This window comes from Lepidochelys kempii, chromosome 1 (genome assembly GCF_965140285.1).
Source record: "Lepidochelys kempii isolate rLepKem1 chromosome 1, rLepKem1.hap1, whole genome shotgun sequence".
In the NCBI taxonomy this organism is placed as follows: domain Eukaryota; kingdom Metazoa; phylum Chordata; order Testudines; family Cheloniidae; genus Lepidochelys; species Lepidochelys kempii.
Window position 1 is genome coordinate 28279475 of NC_136380.1, and position 25415 is coordinate 28304889.

Here is a 25415-nt window from a genome sequence, read left to right on the forward strand (position 1 = left end):
TTGCCTAACCAAAAGAGGTAATTCAAAGGGTAATGATATTGTTTAATAAATCATTAAAACCAGCTTAAAATGCAGGCGAATAAAGACTGAATTCCTGGTACCCATCACCATATGGTTTGTTTAAATAAAAAATGGCCCCAAAAGAGCAAAACTGGAAGGGAGTTAAGAAAAAATTCCAACAGAAAGTCAATATATTGACTTTATTTTTTATTACTTCCATGGAGGAATTGTGGCAGGTAGATCTATGAAGTCTTTCAAGCCAAAGTAGATATGACATGGGTTAGGAGTTCTAGGGTATCCTAGATAACTAATTACATAGGATATTTAGACGATTCACTCTTTGGGACAAAGTCTGTCTTCCTGTGTTTGTAAAATACTTGCCTAACACATGTGGGGAACTAACAAAGAAACAGCCCTCCCCCCCAAAATCACTCAAATGAACAGTAGAATCTCAGAGTTACGAACACCTCAGGAATAGAGGTTGTTTGTATCTCTGAAATATTTATAACTGAACAAAAGTTGTTCTGAAGTTGTTCCTTCAAAAGTTTACAATTTAACATTGAATTAATGCAGCTTTGAAAGTTTACTATGCAGAAGAAAAATGCTGCTTTCCCTTTTTTTCATAGTTTATATTTAACACAGTACTTTACTGTATTTGTTTTTTGTATCTGCTGCTGCCTGATTGTGTAATTCTGGTTCCAAATAAGGTTTGTGGTTGAATGGTCAGATTGTAACTGAGGTTTAACTGTACTGCATATGCACCAACCCAAGTACATCATCCTAAACAGAAGTCAGCAGCATGAATTGTTTGTTTTCAATCAAGATCTCATACACCTGACTTTGGGATTTTAAGAGATTTAGAACATTCAGTCTGTTTTACCAGACGTGTAGCTTAGGAGGGGGAAAAAAAACTCACGTCTCTGAATCGCTGTCCTCCAGCAAGGCATTGGTTGGGACAGTGGTCAAGTGGGTGAAACATTTGGAAGATCTACCACTGGTGTAGGATTCCTGTGAAGAATTTTCACATACAGAATCTTTCTGTGCAGAGCCTAAACATGAATTCCTTGCAGTTGCATGTTTATGCACATTAGACTGTTGTTCTTGCGGCATACATATTAGATCTTGGGAATCTTCAAAGTGGTCAAAAGCTGAAGTCTTGGCTTCATCAGTATCAGTCATTCTGAGCTTTCAATTTGTTCTAAAATAAAAAAATATTCAATAAAGGATCAATCAGCAGGGGTTTTTTTGGTTACACTTAGGTCAGCAGTTCTCAACCCGTGGCCCAATTAGCACAAGGCCAGCCCATGTGCGGGGTCTGTCAGGTTCCCAGCTGGCCTCACGCAGATGGGGCAGAGTGGGCAGCCAGCCGACCCAGCACTGCAGGGGTCCAGGCTGCCCTGCCCAGTCCCTGCAGCCCAGGTAACACACTGCAGGCCACATATGCAGCCCACAATGTGTAATCAGTTGAGAACCACTCCCTTAACTATTTGCACATCTGAGAGACTGATTCAGGTGAACGTCAAGCTACTTTGTATTAAAGTTCAGAATAACCATCAGCTTTCAGCTATGTAGGGTATAACACTAATTTTCTTCACCTGCAACCAAATAACTGCAACATGCATAGTGTATGCAGTGACTAGTTTGAAAAACATTAGTATTAAGATAAGAAGGTGGACATAACCCATCCTTTAGGATTCTGCAAAATTATTACAAATAACTCAGTTCTAAGACATTTTGTGCAAAAAAATATTTTATTAAAAATCTTCAGGGTGTAGTATAAAATATCCTTCCTGCACTGCCCCAATATTGAGCATTCAGGTTTTTTGGAGCAGTAAATAAAAGTTTTTGCAGATAATCACCTATTATATTTCCCAGCGATATTTCAAAAAAGTTGTAATGTTTAAAAAAGTGTGTACTTTTAACAATATTTAGTTGTGTCCCAAAGAGTGCTCTGCAAACATCCAATTAGTCTCATAACAGCACTGATATAGGAAAGTATTCTCGTCTTATGGATGAAAAAACTGAGGCAGAGAGGTGAGACATACCCAAAACAATGGACAATGCATGTTGCAAGCAGGGATTAAAATTCAAGAGTGAGGTTTTCCAAAGCACCTGCTGGAGTAAAGAGTAGACAAGTCCTATTGATTTGTTCACTCCTTCCCTCCACCAGGCATACTGGAAAGCCTCATCCCTACTAGATCAAACTCCTAAAGTTTAACCCAATAAGCTGGATAAGTAGTCTGAACATTGTTACATGTACATGTACAGATCTCAGGCGAATATCAGCAGTTGACATTGGCAAAAAGTGTGCCAGCCTTCAGCATCTGCTGTTAACTGCTAACTACTGAAATAAAGAATGTTAGGAGTGCAGGGTTGTGATGCCAAAGGGGGAGCCACACGCATTTGCAATCCCTGCAGATAAAGGGAAAAGTTGATGTAGGAAGTAGGATCTGCTTTGGCTAGTTTAAGACATTTAGGGAATTGTATTAGGAATTTTCCCTGACAAAGGACAACAGTAGAAAAGTGATCTGTACAAGAAAAGTAAACATTAAATCAGTTAAGGTCAAAAGGTGCTTTTTCTTCTGTGCAGGTACTTTTTGCTTTCTCTTGTGATAGCTCAAATAATTTGTAACAATACTAAAAATTAATACTGGCAGTGTTTGCTACTACATGAAGCTTTTAAAAAAGTGTAAACTTATCTATAGAAAGTTGAATAAACTATACATTAATTTAACTACCTATAATACTCAAGACCCCCCAGAGATAAGATCATTGCAATGATCTCATCAGTATATAACTGTCATTTTTCCACAGAAAAATGACTTCCAAACTGTAAGGAAAAAACTTCCTCAATGGTGTTACAAGCTTTTTTCTTTTTTAACCCCGCAGGGTAAGAAAGATGAAAGAAGGGCATACTGGAATGATGGTGTAGTAGGCAGATGGAGCTCCTGAATAAAGTTTGGGAAGTGAGATGGTGCAGTTTAGTTTAAAAATGTGACTAGGTTTGATATCTTGTTTGTGTATCTCAGCTAATAGAATTTTAAGCATTTGAGAAGAGCTCATCTCTTATTGCATCTAACACAATATTTGGGCCCTACCCAGTTAGGGCAACTGGGTACAACTGCACTGTTAATTTTAGTAGCATCATGCATCTGAAGAAGTCGGCTTTTTACCCACAAAAGCTTATGCCCAAATAAATCTGTTAAGGTGCCACCAGACTCCTTGTTGTTTTTGTGGCTACAGACTAAAGTGGCTACCCCTTTGATAAGTGTTAAGCATGGAGTTCATAACTGGTGAAAAATGTTTCCAGAGTCGTAAACATTACTATTGGTACTATTGTACCTAGAGGCCTCTACTAGAAACCAGGACCCCAATGTGCTAGTCATTGTACTCCTAATAAAGACACAGTCTAGTTTACAATCCAAGTAGAAGATGAGGTACATCAAGTGAAAACACAACAACAGAGAGGGGTCACAATGTAACAGAAAAATAATGGGTAGTCACAGCACACCAGTGGCTTAACTATGGTGCTTTCAAACTTACACGTGTATACAAACATGCAGAAACGTCAGACTTTTTCATGCAGTTCCACAACACCCGTTTTCTCCCTGCCCTAACATGGCAAGGGCTGATCCCTGCTGCAGACAACTAGCAGCACCACCTCTCCTGCCACAGAAATAATAGGGTTAAAAAGTGAACATTTGAGAGTTTTCCCCAAAATCCTCGTGTTGCTGTAACAGGGGGTTTGTGTTTCCTCCCACAAATTGATTAAAAACACAACTCCTTCTGAAAACTGCTGCGGTCTTTCCACTTCTACAGCACCGTGCAGTCAGCCAGCCTCCCGCTGTACACACGGTACTAATTACACCCACATGCTGTCAGGAGCATTTCAGACGTGAGTCAGTCCAGCAGGCACAGCAACGTGAAGGGCTTGCCCCGCGCCCCAGCGAGCCCACGGCAGCGCAGGGAACGGAGGAACCCGACACCCGCCCCGGCCCCGCGCTCTGGTCACTCGGCCGGGTGCCTCCGCGTGGAGGGAGCGCCCAGGCGCCTGGCCGGGGGAGGGGACGCCTCTCTCGGGGGGCGAGCCGTACCATTAGCAGGGGAGCGGGCCAGACCATTAGTAGGCGCTTCGGCGAGCGCGCGCCTTATCCCATGCTGCTGCCGAGCCAAGGGGGGGGGGCGCCCGCCCCCCACCGGCCCTGGGGCGGGGAGGGACCAAGGACGGAGACACCGCCCAGCCCCCCAAGCCCTTAGAGCGGCGCGGGGCTGCATTTAGACCCCAAGAACTTGCCGCAGCTAATCGATGACCTCCCACCAACCAAGCCCTGGACCCTCCCCGTGAAGGTCCCCGCCCGGCCCAGCGCCGCGGATGGCTCCGGATAGAGGAAGCGACCCTCACACAAGACTCACCCTCCGCCCTCTCCACGCTCTCTGGGAGGCCAAGGCAAAGGCCGCTCAACGGCTGTTTGGTTTCTTAAATAGCGCACCTGATCTCGCGAGAGCTGGCTGGCCTGATGGGAAGAAGGGAGCAGAGGGGCTGTCCGCGAGCGCCATCTTAGGAGAGGCACTGAGGGCTGCTGCCTCTCTCTCCCTCCCCAGCGTTGTACGGGAGCCTGGTGCGCGCGCGCAGACAGAGCCCGGCCGCGGGGCAGGAGCGCCGCGGAGCCCCTCCCCCGCCCGCGCTCTGGTAAGTAGCACAGCGGCCGGCGGCTGAAGCCGGCTGATCGCCATGGCGCGGGTAGGGAGGCTGGCCCAGTTACCCCGTGCTGGGCGGTTCCTTACCCCCGCCGGGCCAGGGGCGCTGTTTGTGTCCGAAAGCGGTGGCTTTGGGGGAAAGGGCAAGGCTAATCGGGAAGTGACCTCCTGAAGGGGGGGAGGGATAGCTCAGTGGTTTGAGCATTGGCCTGCTAAACCCTGGGTTGTGAGTTCAATCCTTGAGGGGGCCATTTAGGGATCTGGGGCAAACGCTGGGGATTGGTCCTGCTTTGAGCAGGGGTTGGACTAGATGACCTCCTGCATTAGCGCCGCTACCCTTCCCACAGCCCGTTAGTTGCCTGCTTCCGTCACGGGAGCTCCCCTTTTGGCAAAGGTTTAAAAGAGCGTGTGTGAGGCTGTGATTGCTACTAAGGGTTTGTTATTTCTCAGAAGTAGGCTTAAATGGAACCAGGAGACTGCAGATGTTAATATAATGTACTTTGTTCACTTTATATGTGAAATATGTTCTCTGTGTATATAAATCTCCCCACTGTGTTTTCCACTGAATGCATCCGATGAAGTGAGCTGTAGCTCACGAAAGCTTATGCTCAAATCAATATGTTAGTCTCTAAGGTGCCACAAGTCCTCCTTTTCTTTATATGAGGCATTAACCTTACCGTCTGGGCATGTTTATTCACCTATCCACTCACTTTCAGAACTGAGTAATTCTCATTTGAAACTTTGCTTTTATGTTTTGTAAGAGACTTCACAAAACTGGGTGACTGGGCAATAAAATGGCAGATGAAATTCAATGGTGATAAATGCAAAGTCATGCACACTGGAAAACATAATCCCAACTATACATATAAAATGATGGAGTCGAAATTAGCTGTTACTACTCAAGAAAGAGATCTTGGAGTCATTGTGAATAGTTCTCTGAAAACTTCCACTCAATGTGCAATGGCAGTCAAAAAAGCTAATAGAATGTTGCGAAATCATTAGGAAAGGGATAAATAATTTGGTTAAAAAAATCATATTACCTCTATAAAACATGGTACACCCACATCTTGTATACTGCGTGCAGATCTGGTTTTCTCATCTCAAAAAAAGAATTGGAAATGGTACAGAAAAGGGCAACTAATATGATTCGGGTATGGAACCGCTTCCATAGGAGAAGAGGTTAATAAGACTAGGACTTTTCAGCTTGGAAAAGAGATGACTCAGGGGGATATGAAAATCACAATTGGTGTGGAGCAAGTAAATAAGGAAGTGTTGTTTACTCCTTATCATAACACAAGAATTAGGGGTCACCAAATGAAATTAATAGGCAGCAGATTTAAAACAAACTAAAGGAAGTATTTTTTCACACAGCGCAGAGTCAACCTATGGAACAATCTGGCCCCCTTTCAAGTCCATTCAAAACGTTGCTACTAAAGTCATCTAGTTGGTTAATTGCTCTGGCTAAATACCCCCTCACACTTTTTCATTCCACGCTGGATTTTTCCCCCCACCACCTCAAACACAAGCTACATATTTGTTTACCCTTTGAGTGCTTTCCTGGCTTTGTATTACACTACCTATCAACTCTAATAATTATTGAGCTGTCAACTCCTGACCTGAGAAGGTAAGGGAATCCTCTACCTGCTGAAGGAGATACAGCTCCTCCTGAGTTGCTTTCTGCAGCGTAGGAGAGGAAAACATTTCAGCTGACTTTTCAGCAGAAGCCCAGTCAATCAGACACATCCAGCTTCCCAAGGGTTGTGCCCCCTCAGCTAACAATCCCCCAAACAGCTTGGCTACTGAAGGCATTGGTCAGGAAGAGAAAGTTGAAAAAAGTCAGTAACTTAATTTTTGCTACTTTTATTGGGGTGAAGAATACAGGTTTTTCATAGGGGTGGTGGGGAATCACTGTTCTGCTCCCTTCTGATTTCCTTGTTCTGTGATGAAAAGTCATGTGATCTAAAGCCTAGTGAAGTCAATCAGAGTATTTTATTGACTTCACTGAGCTTTGGATCAGCCCTTAGAGAGCAGCTTTCTCCTTTCACTTGGGAAATTGTTGCTATAAAGTATGCTCACCTCCCTCTCCCCACTCTTTGATCTTTGCTGTGCCCCTGTGTGTCTGCGGACTCAGGAAGACTATGGGCTCACTTTTGAAAAGTAATATTGATGACCATAAAGACTGGAAACATGTTTTTTTAATTAAAACTTGCATCGTGCAGAAGTTGATGGTTAATGTGTGACAAGTTATGCCCCTTACGAAGCTTTCACAGCAAAACAAATTAAAGCCCCAATCTTATAACTGGCTCCACCTGGGCAAACAGCTGCAGGTATGCAGAGCCCTTTGAAGTCAGGGGCCTGATTACACAGACCCAGTTACAGGCTTGGGTCTAAGTCTTTATGGATACAGTGCTCTGAATTCTCTCTAGAACTGTATGCTATGCATGTTGTCATTCCAAAACATATGAGGAAATTAGCATTATAAGCATATACATATCAATCTCACTTGAAGCAAAAAGTCTAGTCTACTGTAGTTTATGTATTCTTAATGTTTTGTAAAGCCGCCGCTCAAATGGGATTGTAAGATCTGTAACTTGTAACATTAAGGTCTGCAACCTTATTGTAACTTCAGTTATTGTTACCACAGCCTTTTAAGTTTTGTAACCTTTGCAAGCTCTGTAACCTTTTCAAGTTACCACTTGTGTCATAAATATAAAGGGAAGGGTAAACCCCTTTGAAATCCCTCCTGGCCAGGGGAAAGCTCCTCTCACCTGTAAAGGGTTAAGAAGCTAAAGGTAACCTCGCTGGCACCTGACCAAAATGACCAATGAGGAGACAAGATACTTTCAAAAGCTGGGAGGAGGGAGAGGAACAAGGGGTCTGTCTGTAGTCGTCTTGGCCGGGGACAGAACAGGAATGGAGTCTTAGAACTTTTAGTAAGTAATCTAGCTAGGTATGTGTTAGATTATGATTTCTTTAAATGGCTGAGAAAAGAATTGTGCTGAATAGAATAACTATTTCTGTCTGTGTATCTTTTTTGTAACTTAAGGTTTTGCCTAGAGGGGTTCTCTATGTTTTTGAATCTAATTACCCTGTAAGATATATACCATCCTGATTTTACAGGGGGAATTTCTTTATTTCTATTTACTTCTATTTTTTATTAAAAGTCTTCTTGTAAAACACTGAATGCTTTTTCATTGTTCTCAGATCCAAGGGTTTGAGTTTGTGGTCACCTATGCAAATTGGTGAGGCTTTTTATCCAACATTTCCCAGGAAAGGGGGGGTGCAAGTGTTGGGAGGATTGTTCATTGTTCTTAAGATCCAAGGGTCTGGGTCTGTAGTCACCTAGGCAAATTGGTGAGGCTTTTTACCAAACCTTGTCCAGGAAGTGGGGTGCAAGGTTTTGGGAAGTATTTTGGGGGGAAGGACGCGTCCAAACAGCTCTTCCCCAGTAACCAGTATTAGTTTGGTGGTGGTAGCGGCCATTCCAAGGATAACGGGGGTAATATTTTGTACCTTGGGGAAGTTTTGACCTAAGCTGGTAAAGATAAGCTTAGGAGGTTTTTCATGCAGGTCCCCACATCTGTACCCTAGAGTTCAGAGTGGGGGAGGAACCTTGACAACTTGTATGAACTGCCAAGCTTTGTAATATCCCATAAAGCAATCAGAGAGAGTGTGAACAAGGGAGTGTGTGTGTGGAAGATAAGGGGGTGTGAACAAGGAAGTGTAGGGGGAGACTGGGCAGAGAGGAACTGCAAGGAGAAAGGAGCCAGGTGTGTCTGATATAATCTGCCCTGAGAAGGCAATCACGGAGTGCTGTAAAGAAAAGATGCATGAAAGGAACAGGGACTGGGAATGCTTCTCAGTGACAGACACAGAAGAAAAACTCAGTGTACGTGACAGGAGCACCCAGTTCCAAAATAAAAGGAACCAGCCGCGCACACAAGCTGCTGCTCCTTGACTTGCTCACCAGCCTAGATCCGTGACTGCAGGCAGATACACCAGATCTACCACGCTTTGGCTTCTTGGCTTCCCATGCTGTCTCCGGTAACTCTCCGCCTGTGTAAGCATGTGGGTACATAGGGGTATAAATGCAGTGTATAAATAAGCTCCTTCCCTTTTCTGTCTGACCTAACAGCTGCATTGTAATAAAACTAATACAAGTGTGACCCTAGGTTGTTTTTTTTAGGGGAACAGAGGTAACAATTGAAACTGTGGTGGAAAACCCTACATATCAAAAAGTAGGATGCAGCTGTGCAAGCCCTTTTTAATCAGTAAACCATTATGTTTGTTCACAGATCAGTAAGTCTCTACTGAAGAGATCAGAGTACACTAGGCACTGAGAATTATAAATCAGTTGTCCAGTTTGTGGAAAGAAATAGAAAATGACCAAAGTTGAAAAGTTTGCTCTTTATGTCCCAAGTCTAGAGGAACTTTCTGGGGGTAAGTAATGCAATTTATAGTGTTATGGAAGTTGTTGCTATAAGAAATGACAAATAACTAAATTTTGCATTGTGCTGTTTGCTCCTGTGTCCTAAATAGAGCTGGGTAGAGGCTGGCTTTGACCTGATACAGTTTTTCCCATCTGAATTATTCTAAGACCGCAAACTGTGTCTGTGCATCTATCCCATTTATAACCTTCAGCCCAATGATTGGACACTTGCTTGGGAAATGGGAGACCCCATAATTGAATCCCTACTCTGGAGTAGGGACTTGAACTCGGATCCACCTGTCTGGGGAAGTATCCTGGCCACTGGGCTACAGACTGTTTTGGAAAGGGTTGCTCATAATCTCTCCTGTTGAAGCTGTTCCACTTTATAAACATAAACTTAATATTCATTGGGCCAAAGAGAGCCAGAACAATTCTTTAACCACTTGATTAAGGCACTCACTTGGGAGGTAGGAGATGAATGTAGGACTTGGAGGAGGGAAAACCTGAATTCAAGTCTAGGTTCCAGAGTAGGGATTCAAACCTGGATGTTCTACATGAGAGGCAAGTGCCATAACCACTGGGCTAAAGGTTATAAGATTAATGGATAGCCACCACCGTGAACACTTTTGGACATATACCCAATGGTTCGCAGTTGCTTTTCTTCCAACTGAGACCTTGCTAGTCCCACTTGCATCCCACATTACTTTGCAGCTTCAAAAAATTGCAAGATTGAGATCTTGGCAAGAACCTCCTGGTTGCATGGGAGTGCTACTTTTACCCACTATGTGTTCTGATTGGAGCAGTGCCAGGATCACAGCCTCTTGAACCGGTGCTGCCCACAGAGCTGAATGCTTGGCAGGGAGGGGTGAGGAGTTGCAATAGGATCGGGGGCGAGATGGGGTGGAGCACTTGGAGAGCAACCAGGATAGGATCAGGAGGCTGAATTTGTCACTACATCAGCAGCAGGAGAAGTAGAGTGGAAATCAGTTTCCCCTTCCTGGCTGGGCCGTCATACCCAAAGTTTTGTCTTGCTTTTTATTTTCTCTCTCTCTCTCATCAACCTTTGGGGAATGACTCAGTGGAGATCCTTTCAGAGCTTCCTTACTGATCCACTCACCTAGCAGGAGTTAAAACCTCACATAACGCTGCTAAGTAAATTTTGCTGACTCATTATGGCAAATGGCTTTAACTCCACCAGGCTAGAAGAGAGGTGGGTATGTGTGATGCTGCACTCCATATGTTTATGGAAATATGCTTATGAGTGTAAATATAATGTAACTGGAATATGATTTATGAAGAAGGTCTCTTGTAAGGTATCCTTACAAAGCTTATAATCTACTGAGTGTGTTCATCCTATTTGTATGAATGTATCGTTCTTGTGTCTGAAGCTAGAAATATGAAGTGTTACTCTGAACTCTATTTTAACTATGCAAAGTGTGGGCTATTAATGGTGGTTTGGAATCTTGATGGCTCCCATCAACTAGGACAATTGGTTGTAAATGGCTCTGTTTACTTGCAAGCATTCCTGTGAGTCAGGCCAGGAAGAATGAAGGCTTGGGGTCTCACAGGACATGTAATCATGTCACCTGGTACTGGAATCCATCTTAAACCTGGTGCTTTTCCATTTAAAAGAAGGGGTGGGGACCCAGAGAGACAAAAGATTCCGGTCTTGTGCCAAAGCTATATAAGGGGGTGGAACAGAACAAAGGAGGCTGCAGTCATGAGAAATCCCCTAGCTACCACCTGAGCTGGAACAAGGACTGTACCGGGGAAAGGATTAGGCCCAGTCTAGAAAGGAGTCTAGTCTGTGAAAGAAGCTTATTGGAACATCTCTGAGAGTGAGATTTACGTGTATTCAGTTTCTTAAATGTAGTAGGCTTAGGCTTGCATGTTTTGTTTTATTTTGCTTTGTAACTTACTTTGTTCTGTCTGTTATTACTTGGAACACTTAAATCCTACTTTTTATATGTAATAAAATTACTTTTTGCTTATTAATTAACCCAGAGTAAATAATTAATACCTGGGGGAGCAAACAGCTGTGCATATCTCTCTATCAGTGTTACAGAGGGCGGACAATTTATGAGTTTATCCTGTATAAGCTTTATACAGAGTAAAATGGATTCCTTTGGGGTTTGGATCCCATTGGGAGCTGGGTGTCTGGGTGCTGAAGACAGGAGCATTTAAGCTGTTTTCAGTTAAGCCTGCAGGTTTGGGGTGTGTGGTTCAGACCCTGGGTCTGTGTTGGAGCAGACTGGCGTGTCTGGCTCAACAAGACAGGGTTCTGGAGGCCCAAACTGGCAGAGAAAACAGGCTCAGAGGTAGTCTCGGCACATCAGGTGACAGTCCCAAGGGGGTCTCTGTGACCGAACCCATCACAGTATGAATCTCTGAACAGGGGGACAAGGGGCGGAGACAGGGAAATCCTTCAGGAAGCCCTAGAAACAGTCTGGCCTAAGGAGAAAACATAGACCCAACAACAGAAGATAAAATTCAGCCTATCAATAAAGCCAAATCCAGGAATGGGTTAAGTGTGAACTTGAATAAACCCCCTCTGAGTGACATAAGTTACAATGACATAGCACTGTTCACAGTGGGAGAGCTTTTCCTGCCAACATAGCTTGTGCTACTTGCAGAGGTGTTTTTTATTATGCTGATGGAAGAACTTTCTTCCCAGGTAGGGAAGGCTGTGCCTCCCCAAACAGCCTGGCCCCTGCCCCCTGACTGTCCCCCTCGGAATTTCTGACCCATCCAACCCCTCCCCCCCCCGCTTCTTGTCCCCTGACCACCCCCTCCCGAGATCCCCCACCCCTAACTGCACCCCCAGGACCCCACTCCCTATCCAACTCCCCCTGCTCCCTGACTGCATCGACCCATGTCCACACCCCCGCCCCCTGACAGGCCCCCCGGGACTCCCACACCTATCCAACCCCCCAGTCCTCATCGTGTAAAAAAAGAAAAAATAGAACCTTCTGTCCTTCAGCAATATGACAGGTTAGCAGAAAAGGATTTATTCCTCTCTGAGGCCCTGATTCAGTGAGGTAATTAACATATGCGTAACTTTGAGCTTGTGACTAGCCTTACTTAAGTTAATGGAATTGCTCATGTGTTTAAAGTGACACATGTGCTTATGTATCTTGCTGAATTGGCACCTTAAAATATGTGTTTTATTTGGTGTATTACTTGCCAAACTCTAGCTAATGTCTCACTAATAATTTTTTTTTTTTTTTTTTTTTTACTCTATTCTAGTCCTGCAGAATGGGCTTACAGAGAACTTTGCTGATGTCCAGGTCTCTGTAGTAGAATGCCCTGATCTGACTCATGATCCCTTCAATTTCCCTGTTAAAGGTAACATACTGTTCTAACCATAAGCTATGACTGCCAATATTTCGTAGCTGATTCGTCATAATTAGAAACTCTTGAAGATGATGGCAGAGGAAGAATGGTCTTGTGGATAAGCTACAAGGCTGGGAGGTAGGAGAGCCGTGTCTTATTCTTGGCTCTGCCACTGGCTGGATGTGACCTGACTAGAACAAATCACTCAAGTGCTCTGCATCATTGTTCCTCATCTGTAAAATGAGTTGAACAGGTTTAATTCTCTATTGTATGTTAAGGGTTTTGACATCCTCAGATTGAAGGGGCTATGTAGATACCAAGTACTGTCTTGCTATTCAACTTCTTTCTAATAATGAGCTCAGTCTCTGTTTATTTAAACTCCCACCATTGTCCCTACACAAGATAGGTGAAAGCATTTTTATATCTGTACCTTCTGCTGTCTTTGCATGATGACATTATGAACTATGCCTCATTGGAGAACCAGTGTTCCTCAATTGTTGCCTAGCAGATTTGTGAGTGCTTGTAGAACAGTACTACTTTTGAAACAGGCTGGCTAGCTAGCTTTTAGAAGTGAGCCCTTACCTTATTTTCCACTGAATGCATCCGATGAAGTGAGCAGTAGCTCATGGAAAGCTTATGCTCTAATAAATTGGTTAGTCTCTAAGGTGCCACAAGTCCTCCTTTTCTTTTTACGGATACAGACTAACACGGCTGCTACTCTGAAACCTACCTTATGTATGTTTTTCTTCCAATTCAGGCCTACTTTACATAAATTTGTAGAACCCCAATTTATCTTAGTACTCAGAAAAAAAAATGGTGATTTAAAACAGAGGTTCTTAACCTGTGGTCCGGGGCCCCCTGGGGGTCTGCGAGCCGTTTCAGGGGGTCCTCCAAAATAAACCAAAGAGCAAGGCCAACATTAGACTCGCAGGGGCCCAGGCAGAAAACAGAAGCCCAAACCCTACCATGCGAGGCTGAAGCCCAAGCAACTTCGCTTCACAGGGACCCCTGTGGCTTGGGGCCCCAAGTAGTTGCCCTGCTTGCTACCCCTAACACCAGCCCTGGCTTTTAATCCACAGGGTATGCAGAAAAACAGTTGCTGTAGCACAGGTGGGCTATGGAGTTTTTAAAGCATGGGTGTGGGGGGGGGGGGAGAAAGGGCTCAGAAAGAAAAAGGTTAAGAACCCCTGATTTAAAAGACTTTCTGAACACTTAAAGGAAGCTTTTGAGGAACAAATTCTTTGTCTTATTATGCTTCCAGTACCCAAAGAGAACTTTAGACGGATTCTCTTGACGAGCTAACTTGCCTTATTCTTGTTCCAGGAATCTGTGGGAAGCCTAGAATAGCAGATGTGGGAGGTGTTCCTTACCTTGTGCCTCTTGTACAAAAAGATAAAGTGAGTTAATTTACAGTCCTGGCTTTTTAGTGCATTTGCCAAAGAAAGAAGCATATGTAGTCCTATTTTAAAATACTATCCTGGCGAACACTGACGAATGAAAGCTGCAGGATTCCATTTGTAAAAATAGGCTTACATTGCAAAAGCATTATGGGCCAAGCATCCTGGCCTGTGCTGAACATAAGAACATGTCAGAAATCCCACAGCAGAAACTGCATGCAAAAGTTGTCCCTCTTCTGGTACCTGCTAAATAGTATGTGGCTGTTTTTTCAAAAGCTGTCTGACAGAAGCCACAGAGGATGTTGGAGGGAATTACTTAGAGTCCATGGCATGATCTGTATGTTTATGTATTGTATGCTATCTAGCCATGGCCCTTCATGCTGATTATTACTATTGTTTGTAAAAACAGTCTGTGTATGGGGTCGGTATAGGCTAAAGTAGAGTTCACATTAATACTTGCTAATGCATTCTCTTTTGGTAGAGCATGGGACCTGCCAGAATCTGATTTTATGTGACATCACTTAAGGATATTTTCATTTTTTGCTTTAAACAATGTCACTTGCACAGAGAGAGTAATTTGGCCCTTAGACAGGATGGGGCCAAGCTTGTGCAAGAAGACACTGCAGTCCAGCAAATAAGTGGATATGTGCCCAAGTCATTAAGTTTGAACTTGACCAGATGCCAATGCTGTTTGGATTTGGGGACTGTGTTCAAACCAATCTGTACAAATAAATAATAATGGCATTTGGATAAAATCATCAAGAAATTGCAGTGGAATGTAGCTGAGATGAGAATTACAAGGCAAGAAAGTCAAAGGTACATAAATGTATGTCTCTTGTATAGGTTTATGACCTGAACACTGTTGCAAAGCAAATAGAATTGCCTGGAGCGTTCATTCTTGGAGCTGGAGCTGGGTCCTCTAGGATTCTTGGAGTAAATGCTGAGGTCAGTAAATATGTATAAACATGCAGAAGTTCTCAAAAAATTATTTCATTGACATAGCAAACATTTCTACACTGATAACATATGTAGCACCACAAGTTTGTATGGCACTTTACAAAGATAATAAAGACAAGGTTACTTATTACTTGGATAATAAACCACATTTTTGTGTTTATAAATTCTACAGGGAAGCATATGGTTACTATGGAGTTAAGAGGAAACCGCCTCTAGTTGTTGCTATACTGAAATTTGTAATTGGCTGATCACATTTTTAATTCCAGAGAAGAGGAAAAATATGCAAAAAATGGATGCCAAGGAGCTGAGTGGTAAACTGCTTTAAATACCCAATGCTGGTCTTCATTTTAAATAGCACAAGAGAAAAAATTGTGTTACTCAAGATGCTTTTGCTTTAAGACTTACGCTGTAAGGTCAGGTAAGGATCAGCAGTTAAAACATGATTTAGTTGATCTGTCCTACATGGTGAAATAGATAAAGAAAGCAGTTTTGATTTGAGGTGAATGGAAAACTCCAGTGTAATGTGAAAAATGTTCTAAATGCTACATCTAATTAAAAGAAGAGTACATGACTAAACATATTCCTAGGTGAGTGAAATACAATCAAAGAAAAAAACGAAATCAATTGAAAGCTGGTATCTTAACAGCCTGATGCACAGTAGGAGTGAGAGAATTTAGCTCTTGGTAGTAAAAATGGTAACTCAGACTTTCAAAGTCGCTACATGTTTTTCTTATTTAAATAAAATAGGAAAATACTTTTATTTTAAAAGTAAGTAGTCAAATGAACCATTTAAATTATTATAGGCCTTGCCTTACAACAACATTAAGGGTGATATTTTCAAGAGCACTCAAAGTTGGTCTAGTTTTGCTTCTATTGAAGTCTATGGAACCTAATAGTATGAATACTTTTGAAAATGCCACCTGAAAACTCTTTCATTTCAATGCTTTCTAACAGAAGCTGAATGCTCAGTCCTGGTCATCATCACTAAACTGGGCCTCTTGCAGTGATATATTAAGTTGGTTGCCTCATTGAGAAACTTTCCCATTTAGTGTTCTGTTATTTATACAAGAACTTGAATCCAAATCCCTAGATAAGAGAAAATGCTTTAATACATGTGTTTCACACTTAATCAATTTTAAATTGAGAGTTTTCTTTAAAATAGTTGTGTCTTTGCTAATCTATATGGACCTAATCCTGCGAGATGAAACTTCTGTTGTAGTTCTCAGGATTGGGCCCTAACTTGGGATGCTATCTACCCAGTAATAAAATCAACTGACTAGAACTAAGCAATTTTACATTCTCTTCTTTTCAGTTTATCCCAGTTGTTCAAGCTGAGAGTGAACAAAAGCCTGCTGTAAATGCAAGTTACACCGCTCAGATTAATCCTGCAGATGGAGGGTGCCTCCTGGAGAAGTACAGCAAGAAATATAGTGACTGTGAATTTGGACTACTGGCCAACCTGTATGCCAGTCAGGGCCAACCTGGCAAGGTGCATATTTGGATAAAATGTCACTTCTTCAGTAGGTGATAGCTGAAGTTAAACTTCTTCTTTGTTTGAGGCCTGCCTTTTCTTTCAGGGAATACTGATGTTAATATTAATGCCAAAAATCACATAAGGGAAATTATATCCTTCACAAGAAAATGAAGTTGATGTGAGGGAGTGGATTCCCCAGGGTATTGGTACTGGGATATGGAATTTTTCACCCTTAAATCACCCACTGTAATCCAGCCCAGGTTGATAATGACTGAAACTTGATTGGCCTTTGTAAACTGAAGTTTGTGGTCTTAGTTCAGTTCTTGGTGGACAAGTGTCTCCCTCAACACAACTGGCACTAGGTGGTCTCAACAGAAAAGCAACGACCGAATCGTGCATGAAAATTTAACAAACCTTTTTATCCCTAGAGAGTCTCTTCTTTCATGACTGGTTTGAGGCGTGTTGGGTGGGAGAGGGAAGCTTACGCCTCTGTTTCATGTGCTGTGCCTGTTGTGTGACTGACTAAAGAACTTCAGAAAAGCAAATTCTTACATGCACAAAACCAAACCTGTTGAATATTTTAAGGATACAAAGGAAGCAGCACCTGTGAGAGAACTTACTTTAACAAAGATTATAGGATACAAGGTTGAGTGTTTCACAGCAGCATTGAAATACATGATGTACATAGCAAACATTCACAAAACATTACAGCATGTGATAAGCATGATAAATGTATGTCTACTCTCCAGGTTATTGAAGTGAGAGCCAATGGAAGAACTGGACAGCATAACTTTGTGACCTGTATGAGACAAATTATAGAAAAATGCTATGGAGATAAACCAGTCGGGATAGGCGGTACATTTGTCATTCAAAAGGGGAAAGCGAAGATTCATATCATGGTAAGTTGCTCTTGATTCAGGCTCTTTATCTTTCTAAAAGATAAAGATGCAGGACAGTTCAGGATATAAAGACTTAGTGCACTTAATTTTTTTGCAATAATGTGCACTTTCTGAAAAGTGATAAACGGAAAGTACAAAAACACCAAAATTATATATCCCATGACCCTAATACTCCCATCTTTTGTTGGGACAAAGAAGCTGTAGAAACAAATGGAGATGTATAAGGACTTGGTGAAACACACAAACAGTAGAATAGTGTGAAAAATAATTAAATCAATTAAACAATGATCAGAGATATGGTTTAACTTAGAGATTTATAATTTTTTATAAACTATTACAAGTATTAAATATATTTATGCAATAGCTATACAGTTCTTACTGATTGTATTTGCTTGGATGGTTACCAGAATTCGCTTTCCATTTTACAAGCAGAACTTTCTGAAATGTTAAATTTTTACAAGTCTCCACTGATTCTTGTCTCTGTCAAACCTATCAAATGTCAAAGATGAAATTCCTGTCGTCTTATAATGCTGCTTTCATCTACCTAAAATTCAAAGGGTAATTTTAAAAAAATCTATTACTCTGAAGAATTTTTTTTTTCTCTTCAAGAAGTGGATCTAAACATGATACCAATGGTGCTCCCCTTTGGAGAAAAGCACCATTCCTGAGTCCTCCATGTCTAGAACACTCCTGAAACAGATGTCTTGAATTTGTGTGCCTTAGGCTGTATTCACATTGGGAACAGTATTCACAACGCTTATTATCAAGGTTCTATTATCAAGGCTGTTGATTAATTGCAGTTAACTCACGCGATTAACTCAAAAAAAATTAATCGCAAAATTAATCACGATTAATCTCACTGTTAAACAATAGAATACCAATTGAAATGTATTAAATATTTTTGGATATTTACATTTTCAAATATATTGATTTCTATTGCAACATAAAATACAAAGTGTACAGTACTCATTTATATTATTTTGCACTGTAAAAAATAGTATTTTTCAATTCACCTCATACAAGTACTGTAGTGCAATCTCTTTATCATGAAAGTGTAACTTACAAATGTAGATTTTTTTTTTTGTTTATATAACTGCATTCAAAAACAAAACAATGTAAAACTTCAGAGCCTACAAGTCCACTCAGTTCTACTTCTTGTTCAGCCAACATCTCAGACAAACAAGTTTGGTTACAATTTGCAGGAGATACTGCTGCCTGCTTCTTATTTACAGTGTCACCTGAAAGTGAGAACAGGCGTTCGCCTGTAGCCAGCATTGCAAGGTATTTACATGCCAGATATGCTAAATATTCGTGTGCCCCTTCATGCTTCAGCCACCATTCCAGAGGACATGCTTCCATGCTGATGTTGCTCATTAAAAAAAATAGTGCATTAATTAAATTTGTGACTGAACTCCTTGGGGGAGAACTGTATAGCAAGGACTCATGGAATGGTGGTTGAAGCATGAAGGGACATATGAATCTTTAGTGCATCTGGCACATAAATATCTTGCGACACTGGCTACAACAGTGCCATGCAAACGCCTGTTCTCACTTTCAGGTGACATTGTAAATAAGAAGCTGGCAGCATTATCTCCTGCAAATTGTAACCAAACTTGTTTGTCTGAGATATTGGCTGAACAAGAAGTAGAACTGAGTGGACTTGTAGGCTTTGAAGTTTTACATTGTTTTGTTTTTGAATGCAGTTATATAAACAAAAAAAAATCTACATTTGTAAGTTACACTTCCATGATAAAGAGATTGCACTACAGTACTTATATGAGGTGAATTGAAAAATACTATTTTTTACAGTGCAAATATTTGTAATAAAAATTTAAAGTGAGCACTGTACACTTTGTATTCTGTGGTGTAATTGAAATCAATATATTTGCAAATGTAGAAAACATCCAAAAATATTTAAATGGTATTCTATTATTGTGTAACAGCGCGATTAATCATGATTCAGTTTTTTAATTGCTTGACAGCCCTAATTCTATTATAATTTCCATGACTAAAGTGGATAGGGATAATAAAATTATGGTCTAGATTGCTATTCCTGGTACAATTGTAATCACAGTTTGGCTAATGATGCTGACAGATTTTTTTCTGAGAACAACAATTGAAGAAAACATGCCAGAATCCTGTGAGTTTCAGCTGTGTTCAAACACAGCTGAAACTGACCTAGTTCTGATCCCAACATGATAGGACAAATGTAACATGTGGATACAGGTTACCTGATTCTAAGAATTCCCCATTTGGTACCCGAGGAATGGCAGTGGAGGCAGCCATTGGGTAAAAGCTTATCATTCTGAATAGAGAAACAATTGTGGATACTGCTTTTGCTAGTTAAGAAGAACTAGGGAGCAGAAAATAATTTAGGGCTAGTGAAGAAAAGTAGCTTCGAGAAAAGTTTTGGTCCTAGTGTCTTCATTCAATTGATGATGCTTTTTTATAGCCCCCAGAATTTTCTGCCTGTCCTTTAAACACTGACGAGGAAGTGAATAATTGGCTCAATTTTTTTGAAATGAGGGCTCCGTTGATTTGTCAGCCAGTACTAATTTCCAGAGATCCAGTAAGTCACTATTTTGTGTTTGTCTGAGTTACTAACTTGATGTGTAATGATTCTGTCTTGGATTTGTTTATTTTTATTTTTTTTCTGTTCAAGAATGGGAATTATTTATGGATTATATTAAAGTCTTTGAGGTGTTGGAATGGGTGGCTCAGGGGATTGGTAATAGAATATAACTAAGCCTTTCACTTTTCACTGGTTTGAATTAAACCCAGGTCAATAGTGACTGAATGCTGATGCATGTTCAGTAACAAGAGTGAAATGTTTGTTCCCAGTCCAGTTCTTAGTGTGTAGGTGTCTGCATCCCAAAACAACCAGCACAACTTGCATTAATTTGGACATCTGTTTGGCACTCAGAAGAGAGACCAAGGAATGAAAGGGGATGGAGACTGAATTATCCTTACCTTCATGTGGCCCATTCAGAAATGGGTTGGGACACTTTGGCAGTGCTATGTGGGGAAGTTGCTATTCGCACTGCACTGTATTTATAGTGTGAGCAAATCAGAGCCTTACAGCCTTGGATATCAAAGTATAGACTGAGCATATTTCACAAGCACTAAATTCAATAGTAAAAAATATTAAAAGTATGAGAAAATCCATGTTATAAATAAGACTAGTGTCCCTATCATTAGGAATATTGTTACATTTACATTAAAGTATATACGTTAACCAAGAGTCTTGGGAGAAAAACTAATTACCATCCATATTTTGTATATCTTTTAAACAAATTTATAACAATTTAAAAAACACTTCTGCCAAGTGGTGGGTACGTTAGTGGGACATGGTGTTGGTTTGCACATACTCAAGTGCCTTACTCCATTGGGTCTCTATTTGGCAGTCTTTGGGCCCAGTGCTCAATTGCATATAGTTTCCCAAAAGCTAGTGATGAGTATTATAGGAATGGACATATATCGACAGCTGTTAATGGAATATTCTTCTGAATGAAAGCATCTGACATGTAGGTGCTGTTTTTATATAATGATTGCTACTTCTTATTTGTATTAAATTAGTGCCCAGAGAAATTAAGAACCAGGGCCCATTGTGCTAAGCATGATTTGTTTGTACAGAGACTGTCTCTGTCCCAGAAAGCTCATAATTTGAGCGTGACAAGATGCAAAAGAAAGGAAAAACAGACAAAAAGATGGAATGTGTATTGCACAATGCCTAGCAAAGTGAGGTCCTAGTGATGAGGGCTCCTGGGTACTATGGTAATACAAATAATAATAAAATGGATACATTTTTGCCTAATAGCTAGTAGTCTCAACGTGCCACCAACTTAGCTGTTAGGCCTAATCGCACTAATATTTTTGCAATATAATAATGCCTTATATCTCTAGAAGGCAAATAGCATTGTGCCAATGGGAACTTCTTCATTTAGGCAGCTGGTGTGCAGAATCCAACACTTATCATATCGTTCCTTATCATCTTATTGTTACCTGTGCTTCCTCCTGTCAGTACCTACCTGTTATCTCCCAAAATTGGGCCAGACACTATCTTTTTTTGTTGTTGTTGTTGTGTTTGTACAGTGTGTGGCACAATGGGGCCCTAATCTCTGATTGTGGGCCCATAGACCCTACCTCAACACACATACTAGAGCCTGGCTTGGACCAGCTGGATTGCATGGAAGAACGGTTGTGTGTTGTAGTGCAGAGCAGGGGCTCTCAACCTTTTTTCTTTGAGGACCCCCCCAACATGCTATGAAAACCTCCATGGCCCACCTGTGCCACAACAACTGTTTTTCTGCGTGTCTAGTAGATTAAAAGCCAGGGCTAACGTTAAGGGGTAGCAAGAAGAGCAATTGTCTGTGGCCACCCTACACCACAGGGGGTCCTGCAAAGCTGAGTTGCTTGGGCTTCACCTTTCTACCCTGAGCCCCACGGAATCTAATGCTGGCCCTGCTCTCTGGTTTATTTTGGCGGACCTCCTGAAACCTGCTTGCAGCCCCCCAGAGAGCCCCAGACCCCTGGTTGAGAACTGCTGGGTAGAGGATTAGGAGTCAGGACTTCTAGATTCTACTCCTAATTCTATCACTGTCTCAGTGTGACCTCAGGAAGTGACTCTGCCTCAGTTTACCAGTCTATAAAATAGCGAGAGTACTAGGTTACTTCACGTTGCAAGTCTTTAAATAATTAAATGTTTGTAAAACACTCTGAGATCCATGGAAGAAAAAATACAACATGAACTGCAAAATACTGTAGCATTACTGAAATACTTTCTTTAAAAGAAAATGTGCTCCCATAACATAAACTTGTCTCTTTTCTAGGGGTTTGATCTGCGAGTGGAGCACACCCATTGTTTCAGTCACCATGGCGAAGGAGGACACTACCACAATGACACTACACCAGATAGTGTGCAGTATCTGGGATATTTTTTGCCTGCAGAACTTCTCTTTCGTATTGATAGACCCAAGGAGTCTCATATGGTTGGGAGAGATTAAATCCATGGATGCACACTTAGTTTGGAGTGTAAGGATAGCCATTAATTTTTAAAAATTAAATATTGGATTTGATCAGTGTTTGAATTGACATCAAGCACACACATGAAAAGTTTGCATTTTATTGCAGTCTTAGCCTTTTTAAAGAATGGGACACGTTCAGAGTTTAGATTGTTTGTTTGTGATTGAAATAGTTATTTGAATTCAACTTAATTTTTATACAAACATCAAAGCCAAATAGTTTGTATTAATGATTTATTTTGTTCCATATTGATTACTTTAGGCAGGCATTACTAGGCGATTTTCTCTGGCTATAGAGCGCCACCACTGAATTAATGAGCGCTACACATTCTAAATGGAAGAGGAAAAGAGATGCCAATCAAGAACCATGTAACTACACTACAATTCAGAATCTGATATTGACATGGCTGTGTGCCCTTCTAGCTATATGTGCCCTAGTGGGTTATATGTGGGTAATGGGATTGGCCACTTATTTTAATCAGTAATTACAAGAAACTTGTTTGAAATAAGAGGAAGGCACTTGTAGTTCCACTCATGTAACTTCTAGCTCAGCAGAACTACAGGGTGGTGCAATCGTACAACTACAGGGGTCAGTGGCAATTCCCCCATTGATTTCACTGTGAGTGAATGCAAACTTGTCAAAAAGGGACTTTTCTCATTTTTACTGGTGCTTATAAGCTAGCTAACTACTTAACAAGCATAGGACCATTTCTAGGATTTTAAATGTTCATGTTACTATCATGCCATGTGTGCTTGATTATTTTCTCATACCAGTTTAAATGAGGAATAACTTTATTGAAGCGAGTGGAGTTACAGTGGGCTGACTGGAGGATCAGGCCCTGTTTGTTTCTAGTTTTGAATAAGGCTGAAATACAGGAGCACTTTGTCAGCATTCTTTCTTTTCTTTTTTTTTTCCCTTTACACTCTGATATTTGTCATTTGTCCTGCCAATAAAGTTTTACTGAATTGAATTTAAACTGTCTTACTTGCTGTCAAGTGGGATATTTCTAGGCTGTGAATAAACCCTGATTAGGAGTTAACATTTTAAGTCTGAGCCTTGTTATATTTCTCTTTTGTGTTTTGTAGCAAAAACACACTAAAAATGTAGATGTGAAGTGTATTTAATATTTTTTTAATATTCTGCCTGCTATGCACTGAAAGTAAGACACATGTATAAATCACTAACATACATATAATTTAAAGCTACATAGTCACCAGCCTGCCACATATATGAACAGCAATGCATATACATAGTACAATACACCCATGGTGTGTTAATTGAAATAAAGAAAATACAGAACATGTGTTCTGGGCCTTAGGATAGCACAAGTACTTGAAAAGAGAGCTGGTGAAGCTGTCAAGCACCAGTTGTGGACAATTTTCTAGCAAACCTGCAGTAATGTCTGGTGCAAACTGCTTTGTGTAGCATTAACTCCTCTGTATCTTGTAACCCCCTTACTCCTCGGAAGGAGTGATCACTAAGTATGCCCACTGACTTGGCTATGCTGCTGCCAGCATGAGTGTTTATAAAGTCTCAGGGCTTTTACTCAAAAGTGTTCTGGACTATCTGTGCCTGTGGCAAGAGCAGCCTACAGATCCTTGCTGATCTGAAAATGCCAAGCCACACCACCACTCTCAGCCCGACTCCTGCTGGCTTCCCCTATCCCAGCAGTGCAGGTGGCAGCAACTCAGAGCTTGGCTACACTTGCAAGATACAGCGTATTAAAGGAGCCCCAGGCGCACTAGCTCACTACCTGTCCACGCTGGCAAGGCATGTAGAGCGCTCTGACTCCGTGGCTAGAGCGCTCCTGGTACTCCACCTCGGTGAGTGGAATAAAGTTTTGTGCGCCCCTACTGGAGCACCGCAGCAGCAGTGTGGACACCCTGGTCTGTTAGTATACTCTGATTGGCCTCCAGAAATGTCCCACAATGCCTGTTCTAGCCACTCTGGTCATCAGACCCGCCCTTTAAATTCTCTGGGAATTTTGAAAATCCCCTTCCTGTTTGCTCACTCCAAACTGTTTCCTGTGCTGAGGCGGAGGAAGACACCCCCCCCCCAGAATCCCTAGATGCATTCAGCCAGGAGCTGTTCTCAAGCCAGGAGGAAGGTAGCCAGTCATGGCAGACGGTGCTTGGGAAAGGACAAACACCACAGGAGGTTCCCGATAAGCAGCTTTTATTTTGGGAAGGAAGTTATTCAGTGCAGGCTCTTGGGGTGAGGAGGGATTGGCTGATAAGCATAATGGAGCACCAAGCGGTCTTTATCCTGGCACTCGTAGCCAGGCAGGCAGAGCACTATCTCACCCGTCCCCCCCGCAGCCCTTATTTAACCCTGATTTAACTGGGAATTGGTCCTGCTTCGAGCAGGGGGTTGGACTAGATGACCTTCTGGGGTCCCTTCCAACCCTGATATTCTATGATTCTTATCCCAAAACTTTCCCTTGTGCCCCCATGTAACCTCCAACCCACTTTCCCCAACATCCGAGTTCTTACTGCTACCAGCTGCCTTCACCACCCAGCCCTGAAAACTATGACTCTTACCCACTGCACTCAACCCCCATTACCATGCAGTATAGCCATCCTGAAGTGCAGCACTCATTGCACAGCACTCCAGACAGGAAGGCTGAGTATAACAGGACATACGTAAATCTGTGATTGTACCGTTCCCCATCCCACCCCCTTGCCCTTTCTGTTTCCCAAGCACTTGTGTTTCTTTTCAATAAATGGATTTTTTGGCTTTGAAAACATTCTTTATTATTGCATAAAGTAAAAGATACCTTAGCCCAGGAACGAAACAGGCACTTCAAGTCAGTGTAGCAAACACAGATTCCTACTAACATTGGAACCACTGCACTTCACTCCTGTGCAGGGCACCAGACATTACTGGTGGCTTTCTGCCTCAAATTGCTCCCTCAAGGCATCCCTAATCCTTGCAGCCCCGCGCTGGGCCCCTCTAATAGTCCTCCTCTCTGGCTGTTCAAATTCAGCCTCCAGGTGTTGAACCTCTGAGTTTCATGCCTGAGTGAATCGTTCACTCTTCCCTTCACAAATGTTACGGAGGGTACAGCACGCAGACATAACCGTGAGGATGCTGTCATTGGCCAGGTCCAGCTTCCCATATAGAGAGCGCCAGCGGCCCTTTAAACGGCCAAAAGTACACTCCATGGTCATTTTGCACTGGCTCAGGCTGTTGTTGAACCGCTCCTT

General features: G+C 41.8%; 2 protein-coding genes across 12 annotated transcripts in view; one reads left to right on the plus strand and one right to left on the minus strand.

Annotated features, from left to right (window-relative positions):
• Positions 1 to 4502, minus strand: part of TAF1D (TATA-box binding protein associated factor, RNA polymerase I subunit D) — a 27970-nt gene extending 23468 nt beyond the window's left edge. For 7 of the 8 annotated variants that reach the window (XM_073337249.2, XM_073337234.2, XM_078852277.1 and 4 more), the window contains exons 1-3: positions 4414 to 4502; positions 3544 to 3666; positions 917 to 1198 (exon numbers count right to left, since the gene is read on the minus strand). In XM_073337249.2, the coding sequence (XP_073193350.1) occupies positions 917 to 1179 (263 nt within the window). In that variant the 5' untranslated portion in view covers positions 1180 to 1198; positions 3544 to 3666; positions 4414 to 4502. The remainder of the gene's footprint in view (positions 1 to 916; positions 1199 to 3543; positions 3667 to 4413) is intronic. The other variant, XM_078852275.1, reaches the window with a different exon arrangement.
• Positions 4176 to 23185, plus strand: BKGD (beta-keto-L-gulonate decarboxylase). 4 transcript variants are annotated; one of them, XM_073337293.2, is made up of 10 exons: positions 4184 to 4690; positions 8994 to 9138; positions 12374 to 12472; positions 13784 to 13857; positions 14701 to 14802; positions 16127 to 16303; positions 17038 to 17187; positions 19640 to 19756; positions 22017 to 22218; positions 22471 to 23185. In XM_073337293.2, exons 2-9 carry the CDS (start codon positions 9081 to 9083, stop codon positions 22188 to 22190), a joined length of 951 nt encoding a protein of 316 aa, XP_073193394.1. In that variant the 5' UTR covers positions 4184 to 4690; positions 8994 to 9080; the 3' UTR covers positions 22191 to 22218; positions 22471 to 23185. The 4 variants fall into 4 exon arrangements, with proteins under 4 accessions (XP_073193404.1, XP_073193394.1, XP_073193375.1 ...); XM_073337274.2 differs by having other exon boundaries at positions 4185 to 4690; positions 22017 to 23185; XM_073337284.2 differs by lacking the exon at positions 4184 to 4690 and adding an exon at positions 7547 to 7631 and having other exon boundaries at positions 22017 to 23185.
• Positions 23186 to 25415: the final 2230 nt, after the last annotated feature.

Excerpts from the sequence above, each read along its gene's own strand:
- BKGD (XM_073337293.2), top strand. The coding sequence starts at position 9,081 with ATGACCAAAGTTGAAAAGTTTGCTCTTTATGTCCCAAGTCTAGAGGAA. Across the intron at positions 14,803-16,126 it reads TTCTTGGAGTAAATGCTGAG|TTTATCCCAGTTGTTCAAGC; the intron begins GTCAGTAAATAT and ends TCTTCTTTTCAG. Across the intron at positions 16,304-17,037 it reads GTCAGGGCCAACCTGGCAAG|GTTATTGAAGTGAGAGCCAA; the intron begins GTGCATATTTGG and ends TCTACTCTCCAG.